Source organism: Pagrus major, chromosome 17 (genome assembly GCF_040436345.1).
Source record: "Pagrus major chromosome 17, Pma_NU_1.0".
In the NCBI taxonomy this organism is placed as follows: Eukaryota; Metazoa; Chordata; class Actinopteri; order Spariformes; family Sparidae; genus Pagrus; species Pagrus major.
Window position 1 is genome coordinate 5,912,584 of NC_133231.1, and position 23,971 is coordinate 5,936,554.

Sequence of the window (23,971 nt, forward strand, 5' to 3'; positions counted from 1 at the left end):
CTCATAGTGGGAGGAGACCAGTTTAATGTGCGGCAACTTGAACGCAATGCATTTCAAATGTGAAAATGGGACAAACAGATATGTAGATTTTTTTAAAATCTGTGGCACGGTTTGTTGGTTTGAACCTTGCCAAGCCATGCTAAATCCAGTCTTTAAAGCCACGCAGCGAGCTATAAAGGTAGGAGCCGTCTGATAGGCTGGTGAGATCCATTGTTGTTGGGCCATCTGACAGTCTAACTCGTGAGGAAGGGGGAAACAGAGGAACAAGCCAGTGGGGTGCCTTATGAATTTAGACTAAGTTGAGATACAACATTTGGCCAAAACACACTCTCTCCTGTGAACTGTCAACAAATGCAAACCAAAACCACCAAGAAGCACGCTGGTGGAAAAGCATTTCGCCAGTGCCTCTTTGTAATCTGTCATGTGGTTTTACATGGGGGCCACTTTGACAATACATGCCAGAATCGCTTATCTGAGATTAATGAAAGTAACAATGTGCAGAAAAATAAATAATGATAATAATATTGTTATAAGCATATATCACATCAAATTGCTTTAAAGGTGCAATTCCATTTTTTTATATTGACAATGGAACTATAATAGAGGTTTGTCTGATATCGACATGTTGGTGTTGTTTCTACAACAACATGAGTAATGTTCCTGCAGGGCCATTGAGCAAAAACAGTCTACATTTGCAGCAAGCCATTGTGGCTGAATGGGTGAAACTTGGGTTTGTGTCCTGTTTGAAACATATTGTTGACTAATTATTTGTTGTTTCTGAGTTTTCTGTCGCAGTTTGGCCAGGTTTAAGGAACAAAAATACTCCTTTCATGTTAACCATGTGTTAGAAATGCTAACTCTGTCTTTTTCTCAAGTCACAAAGCCATGACATTACATAAACATGATTGTAAACATCTTGAATCAATTTTGTCATACCCCTCAGCTACGTAGAGCTTTTTAGCCTCTTTTAGTTCAGTGTTTTGGGTTTTATTGCCCATAAATTCATACAGCTTGTTTTCAGCAAAAAAGGTCAGATAGCAGCTAGCAAACTAAAGTACCAATCACACCAAAACAAAGAAGATCAAATTAAGTACCACACGCTGAAATGACTATACTGTACATTTGTTAGGAGTGAAAAACATGTTTTGCCTGTAGCTTCTTCAGGTGTGTCTCACCTTGTGTTCCTGCAACTGACCAACACCTGATTGCTGGCTTTACATGGGGAGTTTGCTGTCATACCAAAACAGAGCTAAAAGGAGAGCAGATATTAGACCTATATTCATTAGGGTGGCTAGTAAAAATGAATACCAATGTTATTTTGTGTCTGTCATTAGTGGGCAATTGTTTGCTTACAGGTTAGCCCTGACAAATTATTCAGCTTGAGTGAGTGAAAAAGAAAGAAAAAATAAATTAATGAAGCTTTGAAAAGTCAAACTCATTAGATATCGATGAATGTGGTTAATTTTTTCAAAGGCTTCCTCTGCCTCCCACTCAGAGTAGAAGTTCATGGTGGTTGCTATGTGAAGGTGCTGAGACATCCATCTGCCCAGTTTGGGTCTTTCTTTAACCGACCTCCCTCGGCCCTGATCACAGAAAGGCTTTACAAGGAGCCATCTCTCACCCTGGCAACTTTGTGTGACCTTGTGTGGCTGAATAAAACTGTAAAATTGATTCAGCTCCTGTAATAAAAGAGCATACACATTATCAGCATTCTAATTATAATTAATACAGGCAGCAGCGGCGGTACCATTATTTACGATCAAGGCCCATGGTAAGCAAACACAACAATAATCAGCTCCATATTTTTATTGATATGTTGATGAATGGCTCCCTTTCACACAAAACACCTATGGAATGTCTCAGTGGCCGATCATACAAGTACTGATTATTTCATTGCCAGTTTCCTTCACCCCCTTCACCCTCTCCCATCTCGCCTTTCCTTCAACCTCTCCTTTTGAGTCTTTCATTACCCCTTTGTTTGTATCACCTTAAGTCCCTGACTCCAAACCTCATTACTGAGAATTGGATCAGGTGATAGAGTCAACTAACCTCCAGGAGGTGAATTACTGTCAGAAATAAACAGTCCAACCGCAACATCACACAAACATCCGCCTGTCCTGCAGAGAGATACCCAGTACATTGTCTGTGAGGGGACTTCACTATGAAGGGAAGCAGAAACAGACATTTCAAAACATGTCTGATGTTATAATCTGGGTCAATGATGGTTTGATTCTGGAGCACTACGCCAAACTACAGTCAATTTTTGGCTAATTTGAACATTTAAAAATCATTTAAATATTCCTCGAAAAGGTTCCTCAGTGACTTTTGAACAACACTGGGAACAAACCAGTGTTGTTACACTTTCTAAATAATAACCATAATTATATCTCTGCTTTTTCATTTAATCGTTTGCTGGCTTTATCTTAGACTCCAAAAATCTGTGTTTAAATACTGTTCCAGTGGTTGAAAAAAAGCTTTTATTTGAAGTTAAAATCATTCCTTCCCTCAATGGATTGTATGCTAGATAGAGAATGTAGACTGCTGGCAAAGAATGAGAGCAAACTACTTTATTAAACGGTCCCTGAATATTCTCTATCCAATGAATATCTGGTTTACTGAGCACAAAAGACCCTACTGCCTCACAGTCAAAGTGTGTAAAATAAAAAGACAGCAACCTTCATATCTAGGTTATCCTTTATAATTAGGTGTCTATGTAGCTTATGCCATTTCCCCTGTTTGATAATTGTAGTCCATCCCTCCTAATTTTGCACAGAGTCAGAAAAAAATGCTTATTTGTGCCTATCTTCCTTATTAATTCTCCTCACAAATCCTTGATTATTTTCCAATCCTTTCCTCTGATATCTCTGGCTCTGTTTGTCTGTTTCACTCACTCCTCCACTGAGCAGTCTGCCTTCCTTCTCAATCGCCTGTTTTGTTTCCCGTTTTAATGAACAGTTGGATTCTTTTATTTCTCTACAAGTGCTGGATTTGCCTTATCACCCCCCGTCCCTTTGAGGGTTGCCAATTGGTTTTATCCATGGATGTATCATTTCTTAGGCTTCCTCTTTTTTTCTCCACAAAGAGAAAGAACCACTCCGTCAACAAGCCTCTCCGGAGCCAGAGATTAAAAACCTCAACATCACCTACCTTCCAGCGCTACTCCCAACTGGTTTGTGTAAAACTCAATTAAACTTGTCCCCACTGAATTTCACATTACAGTACATTAAAAGGAAATTCTTCAAGCGTGATGACAAAGCTCAAACCTAGCTTCAGAGCCGCTATTTAGGAGCTTTCCTAAACGTTGTAGTCTTCGGGGTTTTAGCCTCATGTCGATGCAAAAGGCGCTAGGCACAAAGACAAAGAAAAGGTTTCTTTTGACTCGGGAGGAAAAACAAACTTTATGATTTATTTATTTACAGACACGCTGAAAGTCACAGTGTCTGCTTGATGCGCTGCATACAAACATCAAGGTCCCAGTCTATCAATTAGCTCCTAACAAAAGGTAAAACGCTGCCTTTTGATGATTAAAGGTAAATACTTTCAAAAGTAACCAGGACATAATGATAGTTGTCAACTGTGTGACATTAGCCATCTTTCTAAGATACAGATGTTAATCTTCGGGGGGGTTTGCTGATTTTTGATCTCAATTTCAGAGCCTCGGTGAGTCGATAACAAATTATTCCACCGCCTTCATACAATCTGTCTGGGTGAAAAGGGAGTGTTCAGTCAAGCATTGCACTGACGCAAAGAAACATCGCAGGTCGATGTGTGTGTTAACTTCATTCACATGTGATAATGTGCTTTCAACTACACGATAGCGAACCTGAGATTCAGGCGGGGGAGGGGGGGGATCCTTAAGATGTCGTCTCTTTATGAAGAGCGTCGACTCTTTTGTAGTTTGTGTTTTTCTACTGAGTGGGAGAGAACAAGCGCAGCAGAATAAGGTGGAGGGTTTCCTACAAAGCGGAATAAGAAGGAGAAAGGGAGGCTTGGCTTGGCTTCAGCCAGGTCGGCTTTACAAGAGGAGAATCTGGAGATACGCTCCTCTTCCCCTCCCCTTCACTCTTTCTCTTGTTCTCCCCCGTATAGCCATCCCTCCCCACAGCCCAAGAATTTAAGGGCAGCTTTGAACCCTCTCAGTGTTCTTCGACATTGTGAAATGTGTGCGCACTCGCCTCCCCGTCAGCCACCCAAAGGTGTTTTTGTGCTGAGATTAGTGGATGAGGTGCAGTCTGTGTTTTGGGCCAAACATGCCCATCCTTTGACATGAGGGCGGACTCTGACTCTGACTGGGCTACAGACCAAGATCACTCCCTCTTGTCTCCTCTGCTTCCTCCTCAATCCTCTCCAACACATGACATGTGTCACTGCCACAGATCTGCTCTGGAAGATACGACCAGTTGAAGGTCAGGGCAAATCCCCAAAGCAGAGAAGAGACAGGGAAAAATCTCATAGACCCCCATTTTTTTTTTTTTTACACTGATGGACTATTTAAAAAGTTCATTTTTCTTAAATGCTTAGCATATTTCATGGTGCTATAATGTGAGCGCTATAATGTGAAATCTCCATTAGCCAATGATGGGCGCTGCAGTAATGCAATGGATATGTCAATTTTCTTGTTCTGGAAAAAAAAAAAATTTGCAGGGATTTAAAACCCATGTAATATTCATATTTTCTATTTCACAGCACAATAGCCAGCGAGGAACTAAAGTGATTATACATAGCCAGAGTCAAACTCTTGGGCCGTTATCTATTATAGTTTAATAAATCAACAGAGGGAGAGCAGGGTGCACAAATATTCTGTAACCACGTTGGAGCCGTTTCCTGAGCCAAATATGTTTGATGAGATAAAAAATGGGATAATAAATATTTAAATAGAGGATTATTTTACATGGAATTACATGGAAAGATGAATCATCATGTATCTTCATGCATCAGTTTCATGCATCTGTGGTTGGAGGTCCTGAGCAACCAAACTTCAATTAACTCTCCAATGTCAGACTATTATACAGTCCAAATGCATTTCTGAGGCCAGGTGAACTCAGACAGGAGGGAAAAGGGGGCACCGTGTAATTATTTGGCACTTACAATGTCCTACACTTCAGATTTGTGAGGATGGCGAGCAGAAAATCTGTTTACTATGGAGCCGAGTTCCTCACTCTCTTCTGTGTGGATGAAGCCTTTGAATAATTCATAGTGAGAGGCGCCATAGGCATATGCAATGGAAAAAGTGTTGGAGAATATCACACCAAAGATGGCATCCTCCATTATGTGCGCTGTGCCCGGCGTGCCCACAGACCTCACATAATGTAATTGGATAAAAGTCAGATGCTGCATATTGAGGAGCTACATAAGGCAGCAGCGTTCTTCAGAGTCTCTGAAATGTGCTAATTGACTCAAAAGCAGCTACAGAAAAAGGATTGCATGGCTTATTGTCTTCATATATTTATCTCCAACACCTCATTACTTTTTCGTGCAGTTACAAGAAATAAGTGGAATAAATTTACTTAGAACAACTTGTGTTCAAAAAGCATGACCTCTCCCAAACAGAACAAGGGGGAGAAAAAAAACAACAAGTCTTAATTTAGAATGTCATTATTCTGATTTGGTCCAGCAAAGATGTTTTTGTTGTCATTTTACTTCTGTTGACAACTTGTCTCATCGGGATGTTACTGACTGAAACACTGTGACATGTGTTTTACATATCAAAACTGCCAAGCCTTTCATTTAAAGAGACTTCATCTTCACTGACAACATTTTTATTGACAGGTAAAGCCCCGGAGATTAGACATGGTGGTCTAATTAGTCTCTTTCTCCGCCGCCGTATTTACACACAAGAAAGCCCCTCAAAGGAAAGTGATCAAGACAAAGCCAACCAGTTGTGGAAGAAGTATTCAAATCCTTTACATCAGTAAAAATACTAATACCACACTGTAAAAATACTGCAATAAAAATGTCACTTTAACATACGACAAGGAACTTTTAACTGGTTTGAAAACAGTCTCAATTTCGCCTCTACACGACCTATATAAGCAAACAAGACTATGAGTGTGGCTATTTCTATATAGTCATTATTCTTAATGAATGTCACTGGAACAGTTTCTGACTTATCCAAGTCAGATCAATAATACAATTAAATCTTTAATCACACTAGACTTTCACCCTGAAGATCGGGGTGATGTAAGTAAATGGCGTAACTTACATTACGTAAGCGACAGAGTTACGTCAGTTACATTACGTGACATGGTCACTTACTTAGTTTACTCCACGTAATTTATTTATTTATTTATTTATTTATTTTTTGGCCTTTTCATGGCTTTATTGATAGAACAGCTGAAGATAGACAGGAATCAGGATGAGAGAGAGAGGGGGAGTGACATGCAGCAAAGAGCCCCAGGCCGGGACTCGAACCCAGGGCTGCTGCAGCGAGGGCAAAGCCTCTGTACATGGGACGCCTGCTCTACCAACTGAGCTAAACAGCGCCCTACGTAAGTTATTTTTAAGTATCCTTTGTGCCTAAACTTAACCAACTGCTAACGTAACGGCTAAACCCTTTACATTTGCATTTGCATCATAGTTTAAAGCTTAAGGCCACGGATTGATCTGCCTTATTTGACAATTAGGGAGTGAAAACATATTGGTTTCAAAAGGAAAAATAGAATTTAAAACATGCTTCATCTTTGTTTACTCAGTTTCAACAAATGAACCCTCTAGCCAGGTCGAGATCTTTAGACATGAGGCGGTGAATCTCATACTGCTTTTCTCCACAGGGGCCACCAAAGTCAACAAAAAATGACAGTTCCCTGTACCAGCTTTATATAATAGTACATAGATGTGATTAGAAACAATACTCAATGCATAGAAATGGCCCCTGTGGGTGTATATCTAATGATATACAGTAGATACTGTTATATTGTTCCCACTCATGCAATAATGTTTAAGTAGCGTTCTACTCTTGTACTTGAAGTGGAGCTAATTGTTTACTATTTTACATAGATGTACAACTAATGGTTATTTTGATTATTGATTAATCTGCTGGTTATTTTCTTGATCAATACATTCATTGATTGGTTTGTAAAATATATGAAAATCATGAGAATTCACAGAGGCACCTTCAAATGTCTTGCTTTGTGTGATCGCTGCTTGAAATCTCAAACTGATTCAGTTCAAGTATTAAGCTACTGTATGCTGTAAGCTACAAATCATCACATTTGAGAAGAAATGAAACCATAACATGTTTGTCATTTTCGCATGAAAATGATTAATCAATACAGTTGTTTGATTCATTTTGTGTTGACTGACTAATCAGCCAATTCATTAATGTACTAAATGTTTAAGCCCAAAGTCTATATTCAATGTAAATTATATGTTGGATAGTTATCATATTTTTGCTATATTAAATCTTTATTTGTAAAGTAACAACTGGTGGATAAATGTCATGAAATAGAAAAACTAAAATGAAGACCTAAAATCTGTAATTGAGTACAGTGCTTGAGTAAATGTACTTAGTTACATTCCGTCAGTGGAGCCGGCCCTCTGAAGAGAAAGAGGGGACGATGATGGATGGGGTGGCCATGTAACTGTAGAAAGGAGTCGGTGGGTAAGCTTGCTTAATTCCTGACATGAAATATTACCTGCAGCACTCGACAGAGGCGACCTGCTTGGATGGCGGGAGAGATAGCATCCATCCTTTCAGTATGAGAAACAAACAAACAAACAAAAGCTCCAAGACCCCTGACCCGACAAAGGAAGTACAACTGATAAGTTAGTACCAATTTCTCCCCCTTCTCCTCTCCCGCTTCTCTCTCTTTTCTTTGAATAGCATTTCTCTGCCTTTGGCCCCAGTTTCACCTTGCTACGCCTGTGCCCTTCTATTAAAGGTGGTAATGGCTGCCAACTTCCCTCAGGCCTTCTTTTTAATATTTGTCACTCATGAAAGAAAGAGGGGGGATAGGGAGATGATAAATCTTACTTTTGCCAGCTAAGGGCTTCTATCTCCCAAACAGAATAAAATCCAGTCCAAAACACTGCTGTGCGCATTAGGAAGCTGTGGGTTTAAGCCTTGTCCGCAATGATCAAACCAGGATTTATGAAGCATCATAACTCCCGACAACATCCAGCGGCTTATTAATTTTATATATTTCTGTCCATTCCCTGATATTCCCAGCCTTGACAGTCACTCAAGATAAGCCAAAAGCGTTCTGACAGGATGGAGTGTGTGTATATTTTTCACTGTTCTGCTGCTTCCCTCCAGTTGAATAGGTTTAGTAGAAACCTTGAGACGGCTGTGGTGTGATTTGTCTCTGGGTTTTGTCTCCACTTGCAACCTTCCCATTTGTAAGGACCCCTTAAATCAGCCCTGTACTCTGCTGAGCCATGAGAACAGGCCAGACAGACAGAGGCAGGGAAGCCGGGAGAGAGGGAGGGTCTGTGTGGATGTTTGTGTGCATGTATGTCTCAATGCATGTTTGTGCACAGGGAGGCAGAGACAGGAGGAGGGAGGGAGAGAAGGAGGTGGTTGGCTCCACCAGAGTATCACACATGTGGTTGAATTTTAATCAAAACACTCACTAATCACCATTTACAGGCCGTCTATATAAAGGCCCGTCCTCCGATATGAGAGGGCAACATGCTGATAGGGTTTAATTTAACTAGAGTCTAGGTCGGAGGCTTGATTTAATGTGGCCCACAGGAAAACTGAGCAGGAAGGAGAGAAAGAGAGAGAGAAATGGTAGTTCTTTATGCAATGATCACATAAGTTCACATCAATAAAGCCCTAACCCATTACCAGAAACACTACATGAAAGAGGAGGGGCCCTCTGTGAGCGCAGGCTGCTCCTCAGCACAGCGACAGAACCGGCTCCAACTCTCCTGACGGCTGCTTCACTTTTCTGACAAGCTATGCAAAGGCAACGAAGGATCCTGACAGGCTGTTTCAAGATAACTCCTTTGACCTCTTGAACCCTGATTTCCTCTTAATTTCCCCTGAAGCAGCTTAAATTTGAGGAAAACAAAATTTGTGAACTGAATGCTAATATCACACATGTGCTCTGTATCTGTTATAGCACCTATTTGAAGTAACATGATGCTCACACTGAGTGAAATATTAAGATTAACCCAGTGGTTTGATGCCTGTACCATTACACTCTATAGAACTTGTGTGTTACTTAACATTTCACCATAGATCTGCCTGAAATATTAACATCATTAGAATGTGTTTTTAATATTAATTATATGTAAAGATCCAGTGTGTAGGAATTGGGGTCTTTTAGGGGCAGAAATGGTAGGCCTTTTCTTGTTTTTTGTGGATTTAGCAGCCACTATAAGGGAGGATGAGACGAGGTGTGATCAGGTGCTTGCTATCTGCAACCTCACTGCTAAATCCCACACTCTGGTCCTTTAACTATCCAGTTAAAGACTGTTGATTATTGAGTCTCATTCCCAACTTGTCAAATACTGATGCTTTGGGTTGGTTGATTGGGTTGGCCACAAACCCAAAGCGTCAGTATGATGAGTTGGAAACTGAAAGAGTCAGTATCCAGGTCATCAAACACCTATGCTCTGACTTGGGTCTCAGGTTGGAGCCACCATCCCAAAGTGTCTGTATTTGACGACCTGCATGAGACTCAACAATCAGCTATCTTCCTCCCTCCAAACTTTTACATGAGGCTACAGCTCTTCTGAAGTGTCCCCTGAGGGCCGAACCCTCTGATGCTGCTCTGATTTTGTATCCAGTGCAGCTTCTTCCACCCTTCACTCTTCTGCCAGCTGCCTGCACTCTGCCTTCAAACCCCCGACCAAGCTAACTAGCCACAGTGGCTATCACGCCCAGCAGTGTCTGACTAAGACCCTAGCATGCACTAGCCAGCTACAGCCACAGTGACTGAAGCACACAGCGGTGAGGAGGCAGGCAGGATGTAATCTCCAGGAGCTGTTGATACAGGGAAACACACAGGGTTTGGGTCAAAGGGATTAAAATGGTGGAGGTGCTGGTTGTAAGAAGGAGAGGGGCTGTGAAATAGTGGTGGGAGCAGCGGGTGAGCCACCCCATAAGAGAGAGGAGTGGGGAGATTACAGGGAAAATGGCGCAAGGGGGATTCCTGCAAGGAGAGGGGAAGAAGTGACTCCAAATGGCATCGGAACATAGCATTAGTAGCCACTATTCAACAGTATGCAGGCTTAGCAAGCTCAGGGCATCAGGAGAGGTGGCCATGTTTTCTATGCTGGTCAGGTGATGCTGGGTTTCTATAGGTGACAGGTATGAGGAAAACATGGATATGGAGTGGGAAAAAGAGCGCTGAAACCTTGACTTGAAGACATTACTCAGTCACCCCCCTGTGATTGTGACTGTCTAAATATTGTCAATGCCAGAAAGAAAAAAAAATCAAATCTTAAACAAAGGAGGCCAACTCTGCTGGGTAATATCGAGTGAGGATGTCTGTGTGAGGTTTTTAACTGAGCCCTTCATGCCTATGCAAACCTCACATGGTTTGGATAGAGTTCCATCAACAAAACATGTCAATCACCTCTCCGTGAAAAAGGGAGAGATACGAGAGTGAAACCTATCTTGCGCAGACCCAAATACTGTACTCACGGCTTCCATTTCACAGTCTGTGGAGAGCGGGGTTCAAAAATCTTACATCAATTTTTTTTTTTTTTTTTTACAATCCAGCTATCCAAGGGCTCAGATTCCAGTTACATTTCACATTGAATAGACTTGTGTTTCCAGCAGTCTAGCCCTCTTCTAGTATGCTGGCTAGTGGAGCGATGACAGATTGGTTTCCACTCACTGCACGGGGGAGCACAATGGAGTGGCTTTGACAGAGTTAAGAGAAACAGTGCATCAGTGCCCCCCCACCCCACCCCCATCTCTCTTTTTCTGTACGCACACACACACACACACACACACACACACACACACACACACACTTCTCTCTTCCACTCTCTCTCCTTTTCCTTCTTGTTCTCTCTCTCCCTTCCCTGGGGCTTAGAGAATGGATGGCCCTGTCTGACCTGGACGACACTGATGTCTAGTCCTCCACACTACTGTACCTACAGCACGCCTGTCTGCTCGCCCGCTGCTCCGTCCACTCTCTCTCTCGAGCGCACACACAAGGAACAGGGGCACCCATCTCTGTCACCCAGTGCCGACAGGCAGAGGTCAGCAGAGCTCAGGCACTAAAGCAACCTAGAGGAGGTAGGGTTTGACTCATAAGCAGCCAATATCACTGTCATGGTGAAGACAGACACAAGACGTAAGTATTAACAACCCTAAACATGTAAAAACAATGTTGTTACATAAGTACAACTGCCACTTAACATAATTGAAATCAGAAAATAAGTCCTCATTCATAAATGACGGAATAGGTAGTTTGTCATTGACCTTCTGAAAGAACCTGTGAGTGTTTTCTGATCTGGATCCCTACGAATTACATCTGCATTGAATGATTCCTCACCTCACAGTTTACATCCATTACCAACTTTCAGTGCAACTGCAGGAATCAGTGCGCCTTGTATGTAGTCGGGCAGAAGGGGGTCGGGTTGGTGGGCATGTAATGCACCAGACTTTCATGAAGAAGATCAGAGTTTAAATCCGTCCCAGACAAGCAATTAACATTTGCCTCTCAGCTAACCCCAAGCATAACCCTCCCTGACCTTGACCAAATGTTTCCTTTCTTGCCCTCAACCAAATCTTTTAGTTGCCTAACCCTATCCTTAACCATAGTTTATTTCATCAATCGGTCTGACTAATTCCAATAGCTCACCTCAGGCTATCTGCTGATATTGATCACAGATCCAATACCAGAATTTTTAAAACACTTGGCTGTTTGTAAATCATCCAATATCACGTTCCTGTCTGGTGATTGACAACAAGTCTTCATACCAGAATGGTAGAAGAGGTTGTCTTTGTTGCAAAATTGTGGCAAAAAGGATTCCTTCCAATGTTGTCTCATTCATCACCGGTGGTTATGGTTTGAGCAAGTTTAGGCAACTAAAACATCTTGATTAAGATCAGAGAAAGTGGTCATGGTTCAGGAAAACCAATGTTGACTGTTGGTAAAGGACAGGGTGGGAGCCTCTGTCTCTAGGTGTAGTTTGGAAACCTTGCGTGACTTTGCTCTTTGCTTGGTCTGGCATCCAGAACCACAATTGATTTCTAAAAACAGCAGCTTTTCTAAAATATCTGTATAGGATGAAACATGTTTTAGCCATACTTCTAGCAACATTATTCACATGTTTACCATGTATCTCATTTCAAACTGTCTTCAACTCGACCTGTGAAGCTCACTGTTGAAACCTCCTCATGCATACCTATGTGTCCTTACCTCTGGCATTTGACTTTAAGAGGGGTAAGGCGACTAAGATCCCTTGACCAGATATGATGATAAAACAACCCACAGATAAGGTACTAATGCTAGAGGTTGCTCACAGTTGTGCTCCTCTGTGCGTTGCAATGGGAAAAGAAAAACTGTGATATCACACTGATACAGCGCTCTAAAGACTATGGGGCTATGTGTTTTTTTTCCCCACGCAGGTGGATGTACAATCAATAAAATGGATTAGCTGCAAAGGTATGTATAAAGGTTATCACTGGGTTCTCCTGCATGAACACAGTGGCGACCCCACAAAACAATTTCGTAATGTGTCGAGCTATTTCTACAGAGAAAATCTGATTATGTTTTGCCCAACCTAAAAATTGATTTGCAGGGGTGTACATTATCAAAGGAAAAATGGATCCTGCTCCACCAGCTGCTGTGAGGCCTGAATGGAATTGTTCTAACTCTATCCTCTAAGCTAGTGTTATCATCCTAACAGTCAGTGTTGTGTGTTTTTTTCAGGGCTGCATCAGTGTTTTTCTTCCACTGTCATGTACTTTTTTTCTCCTGCACTGTGGGCTTTTTCTTTCATATATGATCAGTATGATCATCTCCTCTCCCCCTCAGTGCATCAGAGTTTCACCTCGACTCAGTTTCACTTGTTTAGTTCCACTCGCTGCAGTCCTGTGTCAACCCTCAGAGAGACTTTAACCGTGTGGTTTTCCATCACGCTGACTGACGATCTAAACACCCCTCCACCCCAGTGATTCCTCTATCTCTCTCCCTCCATCTCTTTCGCTCACTCTCTCCGACACACACACAGACAAACACACACACTGTGACCCCCCTCAAGCCCGATAAAAAGGCACCAACCTTCCCCCCCTCCAAAAAAAGCTGTGTGGATGTGCAGAAAGGCCCCTCTCTCCAGCTCTCAGCTTTTGTCTCTGATTATCCCTGCACACACACATGCACAGAGACACACAACCCTCCACGACCCCCTACATCCTCTCCAGCGCACACACACACACACACACACACACACACACACACACACACACACACACACACACACACACACACACACACACACACACACACATACACTTTTCTTCTCAACCTGCTCCTGGATCTTATGTGCATGTGTGTGTCTGTGTGTGTGTGTCTGGGGGGGTGACTCTGACCAATGGCATCCAACAGCAGGGCTTTATCCTGAAGCACACTGACAATGCTTTTCACACCTACTTACCACAGCAGAGATGGGGGCGGTGGGCTGCATCATACCCAGGCCTAAAAGCAGGCTAAGGGCTTTTAGAAGACACACACTGAATGGACTCTTTAATTACTGACTCAAGATCCCGCAGTAGATTAAAAAACCTCGCAGAGGCTTATTTTCATATCCGCAGACTTTTTCAATGAATATAAAAACGGTCATTGATTATGCCGTTAAGGGAGAGGAAGTTAAGACGGGAAATATAAAGTACATATAATCACATTAACTTGCAGTGATTAATGTAATAAAATGTGATCTTTTTTTCCTCTCCCATCTGTATTGAACACATTCAGCACTGAGGAGACATGCTCCAAATATTAAGAAGCAGCTCCTCAAAATCCACTTAACCAGTTCTGTGTTAAAAAGGCATCTGCGAAAGCAATGCAGATCACTCATATGACATTCTTATAGAGTGCAGGAAGGGAGAGTGCACGTGTGTGGATGAAAAAGTGAAAGAAATTATCAAAAACAATGACTCATATCTGCTTTTAATGTGACTCTGTGTGTGTCTTCCCTCCTGGACACACAATCAGCCCCCCTGCATGATCAATACCAAAGCATTTCTCATCATTGATTAGACAATTATAGAGAAGTTAAATCTGTGACACACTCTCATGTAGAAGCATTAACCAGAGCAGCCAGCAGTGGAGACTAAGAGGAGGGAAGAAGCGTCCTCTTCACTCCCTGTTATTTTTTTTCCTTTTTTTTTGAAACATGGTGCTTAAAGCGAGCTCAGTGTAGTCCAGGTACTTCACTCAGATGATTATAATGCCACGAGGGTGCAATACATCACTCTTATTAGCCACACTGGAGCACAATGGTATCATAATTAATGGTCGCAGCAGGATTGAACGCTGCCCTGACATGGAAAAGTGGGCCTGCTTAAGCTCTACAAGGCATTTAAATATGCAGAGTGAATGGCACAGCCCAAACCCTCCTGCTCTAAGGACAGCCCACGCTCATTAGCCTGACACCTTCCGTGGCATTGATACAAGGACGACCGGCACACACACGCACACAACACAAATCACAAGCACATACTCCAAAAAAATGTACACACAGACCACAGCTACAAAACCTAAAGTTGCACGGTGATGTATGAAAATCTTGTCCCTCATCAGTGCCCATCACTTCTTTTACATTTTCTCCCGGTATTGTTGTTTTTGTCTCACGGCTTAGTCTAAGCTGAATGCAGATGGACATATATGTGTCAGCAGCCATTATGCAAATGTTGGGTAATGGCGTTTGGTCTGCGCGCGAGTGTGTTTGCAGCGAATGTGGGTGCTGTGGCAGAATGTGGTGTCTGGTGGCTGTGGTATAGTGTCTAGCACAGGGAAGCTGCCTGCCTGCGCGGCGGGAGAACAATGCACATAAAAGGCTGTCGGAGGAAGCGTCTGGAGCTGACGTCTTTCACATGGCTCTGAATGGAAGTGTGTGTGTGTATGTGTGTGTGTGTGTGTGTGTGTGTGTGCATGTAGTTTATATGCTTGTGAGTGAGACGGAGAGAGAAAAGAAAATGAGAGAAAACGCCCTCTTGAATATGTTTGTAGGGAGAGAAAATAATAAGAGGAGTGTGTGTTCCCTTTCTCAGTCATGTGTACTGAAATGTGTGTGATTTTATGTGCTCCTAAATACATGTGTGGGATGCTTAAGTCCTCTGAGATCGCCGTATGATTTGGATTTTGCTGTCCTTAACCCACCACACACTCTCCTCCTCCTTCTCTCCTCTCCATAAAGCCAGCTTTACAACTTCTCCTCAATTGCTAATGTGCAAGCTTCAGCTACAAGACACGCTACTCAACAGCTGCCAAATGCCTAAACCAGCCGCTCCTCTCCACCCGACTCACTCCAGCCTGACCGTACCGAGTTATCGCGTGGCTCAGTGCAATCAATTATTGTTGCAGTGGAATCATTAATAATTTCCTAATGAAAACGATTCTGTTGATCTGTTGTCTTTTAATTAAACATAATTAGTCGGCTGCTCGGAGCTGTGGTGGGGACTCCTTTAGGGTACAATTTTGTTTTAATACACTGATAATGAAATTTTTACATTGTGTCAGTTGTTTAGTTATTATTCAGTCACACTATTTCGCTATGTTCCCAGATAACAGATAATAACCCCTCGCACCTCCTATTCGCCGCAGTCATTTTAAAAGAGGAGGGTTGAAATGAACAATTACATTTTGAACTGTAAGAGTCCTCTCCTCGCCACGTCTAATGCTGCATGCTGCCAGGGAGCAGCGCAGGAAACAGTGCAGCTTTTACGCTTTCATTTCTGGGATGATGAAAAACTGGAAATGTCTCTATTGCAGAACATTGTAAGGCTCGCTTTATTAAAAAAAGAGTCAAATAGATACTACATCTGTCCAGGCAGGTCATATTAGTTCATCTTATGCCTCAGAGGTCTACAGCTCTGGAGCAGGGGAAAGAGCAAATGAAGGCATAAAAAAGGATCTGATTGTGAAGACTTAGAGAATATGAAATAATACAAAGACACAGAGAGTTGGCTAATTCGGCACTGTCCGGGCTTATGTAAAACGGCCTAGTTACATTGGTCAATTTCTGCACGAACAATGGGCTAAGTTGCTCTGGAGACTTATTGGACATGCTGTATCTGAATGTGGTCTGGCTTAAGAGGCTTATAGTTGAAAAGTTTAGGTGACCTCTGAATAATGCCACATAATGTGGTCACAGTGAGTGTCTATAGTTTCAATGGGCTCAGATATCAGGTAACAATGGGGTAAGCACAATGAGGGCTCACACTGAGAATGAATGAAGTCATAAATTGTATTTTAGACCTAAAAATGAAACTTGCCTTTAATGGCACACTCAGATCTGACTGTGTAATCTCAGCAAATGTACACTGTAGAGAGGTTTTTATTTAAGGGGACTGTGGTGTGCTGCAGGAATGTGAAGTTTCCTCTGCAAATGTGATAAAATATAACTAAGCTAAATTCAAATTACAAAATGCTGGTGGTTTTCTAGATTTTTGTTCCTATCAATGCATTCCATTTAAAAAAAGTCCAATACAAACAGTTAATTAAACTAACACGTATGTGTAGCCAAAGTAAGACTTATCTACTTCCTCTGTGCTATTGAGCTCCATTGTTCTCAAAAAACTCTTAAAAACACATAATTCAGCCACACGATTGCACTGGGTATCATTTTTCTTCATTGTGACGAACATGGGCCCTGTAGTTTTTCTTTCAGTCCCACACACAGCATCCTCCTGCTCTAAATGTGTATTACTCCACTGCTGAAAATAGACCTCAACAAAATCATTATTTTCTCCTGTTTGAGGAACATTTCTTAAAAGCTACAGTGCCCAGCTGTTTAAGGACATTTTTTTTAGCCTATTTAAAAAATGAAACAACATACTCAAGTCCTGTTTTTAAACATTAACATTTAGCCAAAGTCTGATTTATCATATTCTCCTGTGCTGTTGAGCTCCAACTTTTAAGAACACACAATTCAGCCACACCAATGCACTGGGTACAACCAACAGGGGCACAGTAGTTTTTCTTTCTGTCCCACATACAAAATCCTTCTGCTGTAAATATTTTATGTGTATTAATATGCTGCTGAAAATAGTCCCGAACAAAAGCATTATTTACTCCTGTCTGCGTAACATTTGTTAAAAACTACAGTGCTGAGCTGTTTATGGAGATTGTTTACCATATTTACAACATACAACAATGTATTCATGACCTGCTTTTTAAAGATTTACATCTTCAGTAGGAAAGAATGGGCTTCAATATAGAACAACACCAGACTCATCCTTTAAAAAACTGTTTGACTACATCAAATGCATCCCAGTTGGCCATATTTTCTCTCCAAACAGTTGCTAAAATTCTTCCAGTCAGGCGGGCTTGCAGCATTTGAACAGAACCTTCATTTGTAATATATTCAACCGGGAGATGTTGAAAGAAAAAAAAAAAAAATCAAAATGGGGCTGATTTTTTTTCCTCTGTCACATCTATCCAACTTTCCAGATGTATTGTTTATCAATCTGTTGTTTATCTGTACAGAAAATTCTCCACTGGTTTCTATCTCTTGCTCTCTCCCTCTAGGTCCTTGTCTGTCATTCTCTCTCTCTCTCTCTCTCTCTCTCTCTCTCTCTCTCCCTCTCTTTCTCTCTCTCTCTCCCCTCTCCATCCCCCCTCTCTCCCTCTCCTCAGTCTCCAGCGTTACTGTAACATATAATTACTCTGCAGACTTGCTGCCTGTTTCTATAACTTCAGCGGTTCAAAGAAACTGTCGGAGTGTGGAGGAGAGCATTGTGGGAGTTCCAGGTGGATTTCTCGATAATGAGTTAGCGCAGTAGTAGACTTGAGAGTTTTAGTAATGGCTGGCTGCTAAGGCTCTTCCTGGGAGTTTAATGTAAAACAAACAGGGCCATGCTGACAGCCTGGGAAAAACAGATATTGCAGTTTTTCCACTTCCACTTCGGGGCTCATCCTGCTCCTCATTTTAAGAACAGGGATTCAAAGAGGAATTTATATTCATGAAAATATCTTTGTGAATCCTAATTTGAGACATTTAAATGTGACAAACATTACTGATAGTCCTCTAATTCCTTTAAATGGGAAAAAATGGGAAAAATGGGAATTGTAGGATCCCAATAAATAGGCAAAAAAACCCCCAAAAAACAATCTATATTTGACACTATAAGGTTAGCTTGTCTTGGTGCTAATGACCAGGGGCGCCCCGTGGGGAACCTGACTACACCGCCCTACTGCTTGTTACACACTCTGGTGCATGTATTATACATAACACACTGCTGGAATACAACTCTCAGAGGAATCATTTTGCTGAATCCTGTCCTCTCTCCCTCTCCACATATTTGCCTGGCTTCCTGAATGACAAGTTTTGGGGACAGGGGATGAGCAGTTGTACAAAATGTAATGCAGAAATCATAGGACAGAACACCCAACAGTAAGCTACAGCCACTCAAACCAATCACCAGTCCTTACTTAGAGATACTCCCCCATAGATTCACACTGGCAAGCATCCAAAGTGAACTGCTACTATCTTTGCAGGCAGCCATAAAGAAAGCCGAGACCACTGAAACGTGAGCCAAAACATATTTTGCAAGCATACTGTGTATTGAGATATTCAGTGTTTTCCATAAGTAACGCATCTCAGGGAGCAATGAAGCAGCCTACAGAGGAGAAATAGCACAAGGGTGAAGATATAAACAATCTGGGCCTCAGCTTTTCGAGGTGGGAAGAAAGTTCCTGTTGGAGCCTCTTCCTTTTAGTCGATCCACGCTCGTGTCGACACGATAAACACCACTCCAGCGCTGCTTCAGAACCAAGGCCGAATTCAAAATTGAATTTGACAAAGATTTGATATTTTCAGCACGCTGACATTCAATTTCAATGTCACCTCCAGAGGGTGCCCACACATGCAGATTGGAATATTTAAAAGAGGCCCGATGAAGAAGAATGAACGGCGTAAATCGAGTCTAGACGCAAAGTGTCCAACGGCTGAACAGCATCAAACACTTTCACCACTTTCTGAACTTACTCCCAGTCCAGCTGGGAAAAAAAAAGTCGCCAGGAGCAAAATGTGGAACAATTTTGGGTAGAGAGCCGAGAAAAACGGACACCCAACCAATTTATCCAAAGCTTTGTAGCAACTTTGCCACAAAGCTAGTATGGAATTGCACAGCCTGAATTTTTTGTACATTGTAGTATCATAGTAGTATCGAATTTTTCATATTTAGTGTAGCAAAGTAGTGAAGTTTTTCCAAAATCAAGCTAGTTTTTTGTGACATTTAATGAATATAACCATTTGTCTGATAAGATATAGAATAGCTCCATCACTAAACATGCTAAAACTTTAGAATTAAATAATATCTGATGTATTTTACGCTGTTTTTGTCTGCTTAATTGTGTTTCAGACGCAGCAACTATGAGGTGACGAGATATTTAACTTGTACTCTGAGATTTAAATTAATTCTTTGTATTCAACATCCTCTCTATTATCATTCATCATCAGCTGGCAAGCGTGTGAAGATTCTAGTGGAGGATTTACTGTAATGAACTTATAAAGCACAACACAGAACAACTCTCACAAGGGAGACGTCTGCAGATGTTATTGTGTTTAATTTAATAAGGTCAAACTGGAAGTGACAAACAAAGGAACTGTCAGCGATACACAGGCTGAGGTGACGATGCTGCGTGTGATGCTATCTGGAGGATACATGTATGAAGAGTGGCAGAGGAAATTCTCCAGACTTAACACACAAAAAAAAGTGAAAAATCCTGTTATTGCCCTTTTTTTGTTTCGTACAGTCAGTCTCTGAGCAAAAAGATTAGAAGATTTTAAAGAAGTGCATAATCTTCTTTAACAGCTTATCAAAACTTTAATGATTTGGTGATAAAGAGCACAAAGTTAAGTAGCCGGTTAAGAGGATAACTCCCCAGTGCAGTCTAGTGATTAGTAGATGAGAATTGGGAGACTGAAAATCCGGGTTGCAAATCCCACTCCTGCCACTTATTCACTTTGAGGGGAGAAGAAGCTCCATTTCAGCTTTGGGGGTATTGTCACGGGGTAATCATTTTTGAAAAGTGATAAATGGAGCCCCTTCCCTTCACCCTTTGGAATCCAAAACACATTTTTTATTTACGTATTTATTTTTGCTGTGTCTCTCTGGTTAACACCCGTCAAGACCCAATTATAGCAGCAGAAGCCTTGTGCTTTCATGAGAAGTGAAGCTACAGACTGTAGTGTCAGGGCTGTGTACAGTCTGAGCATCTTCTCATACAATCTGCAACAAACCAGGCTCTCCACAGATCCATGTTGGGCTGTTTTTAATGAGGGTTCGCTGGACACAATGCAGCAGATTGAGGAGTTTATCTTGATGACAGTGCTTCATTCGGTGTTTTTGTGCTTTAGGGTCAAAAGCTGAACGAGCAACATGGATTTTCTGACAGATATGTTGTGTTTCTTTGCACATATTTACATAAATCCATTTCTGCTGGGGTTTGTATGAATGTGTTTGACTTATTAAAGATATACAGCTGAAGCTTTCTCGCTGAATTAGCGAGAGAACAAATGAAGCAAAATGGCATCTCCACTCTCGCTATCTGCCCCGAGATAGGGATTCACTTAGTATAAAAGAGAAAAAAAAGGGGCATTAATTACCTTGTGAAATCTAAAGACCATTTACTTTGTGTGTCAAGTGATGTTTCTCAGTTCCTAATCAGAGTTTTAGTGATATAAATTACTCTTTGGAGTAAAACAGATATGGTGTGGGAGTGTGCGCATGCATGCCTTTTTGTGTGTCCTTGTCGCTGCCCACATGCAATTATTTGTGTGTGTTTGTGACTTTGAGAAGCAAGGAGAGCAAGAAAGAGGGGAGAAAAAAGTAAAAGAAAGGCAGAGAGACAGACAGAGAGAGAGAAAGACAGGCAGGAGTGGAGTGGAGTGGATGGAGGATTGTCTTTGCGGCGGTGCTGTGGCGTGGTGTGTTGCGCTGCGGAGAGATAACAGGATGCCGGCGCTGCTTGCTTACCTTTGCTGTACACCACACAGTTGTTTTTGTTGTCTTCCGCTCCCTGCCAAGTCACATCCAGCAGCCACCTGGGGCCGGCGCTCAGCACCACCGGGACCGTGCTCTTCGTCTTCTGGACGGGGACAGATAACAAACACTAATCATTTGCTTATTTTGGTGATTAAAGAAACATTAATAACCACTGAGTTACGCTCTTCTGCTGCTCTGAATGGCCATAAACAGACAATTTCAGAAACTATACAGCATGCAAGTCCACCCCAATCCAATTTTTTTTCCTTTTTTTTTTACATTGCTGAGAAGATTTGAGAATGAGGGCAGGTTTTGTGTGTGCGCGTGTGTGTGGTGGCCTGCAGACAAAGGCTGTACAGTGGCTGGAGTGGTGACAAATGGGTCTAAGAGCCTGCATTGTATCAAAAAGGAGGAATAACCATCCAGGATTGAACCCTGTGATTCAGCATCAGATCTCTTAGATTAAGGAGAACATCTAAGGTGTCTGGGAATTATGAAAAAAGAAAGAAAGAAAGGAGGAAAAAAAAAGGCTGGTGACTTTCAGAGAGAAGGAAGCGAGTGTTCGGCGGTGAACTTTGGGCACATTGTGCCTCGCTATCGCCTGGATCTCACTATTTCCTGAAACAAGCAGGGAAGAATTTAAAGAATCAGTATCCATTTCAAAGGGCGATTGAGGTTAGAGTTTTTATAATATGCCGGAAAAATTATTCTGAATGCGTAAGGTCATTTTTCTTCTTGGTCAGAGGTCAAACGTGGACTTTTATTTCTCGGAAAGAAGAAATAAAACAGGGAGATAGAGTACAGTGTCCACTGTAATAGATTCACGTGGTGCAGTGTCACTAGATTTGCTTGCTCTGTTTATCCTCACATGATTTTCTATCCTGCTTTATTTTATTTTGGTGTTCTTTTTCTTGTGCTTCTTACAAAACACTGTGTTGGTGGTGTTGAGTGCGTGTTGGGGGGGTGGTAGCAACATCTCAGGCGGCTGGGTACAGTAGCCTATTACTCAAAGGCAAAATGTCAGTATTTCAAGGCCATTACTTTTGAACCTCGGGGCCCTCCTTCATTAGGATGTTACAGAAATAGTTTAGCTAAGAGAAAATGGGTTGGGGTGCAATCTCGACACTTCATTTCTTTTTCCATCTGAGGCAGGCGGCGACAGGACACTGTCCATCTGCCTAATGCAAAAGAAAAATACTGGTTTCTCTCTCGTGCTTTTCACTTATTTCTCCCCCGCAAAAGGCAACAACCTTCAAGGATAAATGCAAATGTCACTTGAGCATGTTAAAGGTCTGAATTGGCACAGATATGCACAAGAGATGAGCACTGTGCTCCGGCAGTGCGCCTGCATGCCCCCTCCTCCTCCTCTTCCTCCTCCTCCTCCTCCTCCACCCGCCCATTTCTCTTTCCATGAACTCTATCTAGTCTGAGGCTGGAGGACAAACTGATTTTTTTTTAAGGGAGCATTATTTACAAATAGCAAATAAATCTCAGACAGATGATAGCAATCTGTTTGGATTTTGACTGCAAATTAAGAAAACAAATGCAGACACTAAATAAAGACAGATTTATAAATTGTCCTTGTATATATATATATATTCTGCATATATATAAATATATATAGATGTGCACTTTGGCAAACTACCCAGCTAAACTGATCAAACACAAACAGTAAATTGTGTCTGCTGATATTCTTATTCCTTCTCCTGGCATCTCCTTATCCCGTCCTGGCAGCAGATGAGACAGAGAGGACCTCTGTAATTTAAGTCATCCTCGATTTCACATTTCAAATTAGCCTCACAATAAAGTCTTCTATCTGGCTAACCTGAAAATCTCACACCCCTGTCAAAGGAGCAGAGCAGACCGGCCGATTGTTGCTAGGACGACTATCTGAAATGGGAATCAGATTAACCCTTCCTTAGATCTCCAGACTGGAGCCATCTCTTATTCAGCAGCGTGAGGCCTCTCTGCCGTCCCTCTGAGCCTCTGGGAATTCATGATATTCCAGCTGCTCTTAATGTAGCCAACAGGGACAAAATACTGCATTAACTAGACGTCTTTCCACTGTTTGAAATCATGGGAAATTTGTCAGAAAGAAAACTTTTATAATACAGAGTACAATGTATTATTTTGAGTTAATTGTTAATTTCTACTATTTGTCTTTGCTTCATTTATGTTGGAAACAGAGCAGCAACAACCCATGACAGTTTCTCAGTGCAGATTTACATAATGCATCTATTGTGACAATAGTGGCCCATGTGCTTTGTAAGCATGCTGCATGTACCAGCCGTCACCTAGACAAAGAAATGCAGAAGAGCGACTGCACACGACATATTTAGGATTAAGACACAGTGGCGTCACTGCAGGGAGGAGCGGCTGCAAATGCAAATGAAAACATTTGTAAAACCCGGATCAGGTGGTCTAAGTGGCTGAGGCCAGAAGAAATGCAGATTGGCAGGCAGAACATTTAGATGTCCCCAGAGCGAGGGAGCACATGATTAACTGGTATTATAGAAACAAACCTAACAATCATACAGCCACGGGATGTGACGTACCGACACGCTTTCCTGTCCAAAAGAGAATACTGAGGGGAGGTAGTAAAATATGCTGACCCCTATCGGATAGTCGGTTGCAAAAAAACATGTGCATATGCTGCAAACAAGGCTCTAATCGTCACTAATTCCCCGTTTTAATTTAATCTTTATGGTGCTAAAAATGCAAAATTTTTTAACTGAATATATTCCTATTTTTAATATCCTGTTTATTGGATGTATTTCTAATAGATATTCAAATAAACAGATATTAAAAACACGAGTAAATATCTGTTTGGTTTATAGAGATATAGTGTTTAAT

The 23,971-nt window shown here is 41.7% G+C and overlaps 1 protein-coding gene across 1 annotated transcript in view; it reads right to left on the bottom strand.

Moving 5' to 3' along the window:
- zfpm2a (zinc finger protein, FOG family member 2a) overlaps positions 1-23,971 on the bottom strand; it is a 120,581-nt gene that overhangs the window by 25,076 nt on the left and 71,534 nt on the right. Inside the window, exon 5 of the mRNA XM_073484731.1 lies at positions 21,110-21,221. Coding sequence (XP_073340832.1) covers positions 21,110-21,221 — 112 coding nt within the window. The remainder of the gene's footprint in view (positions 1-21,109; positions 21,222-23,971) is intronic.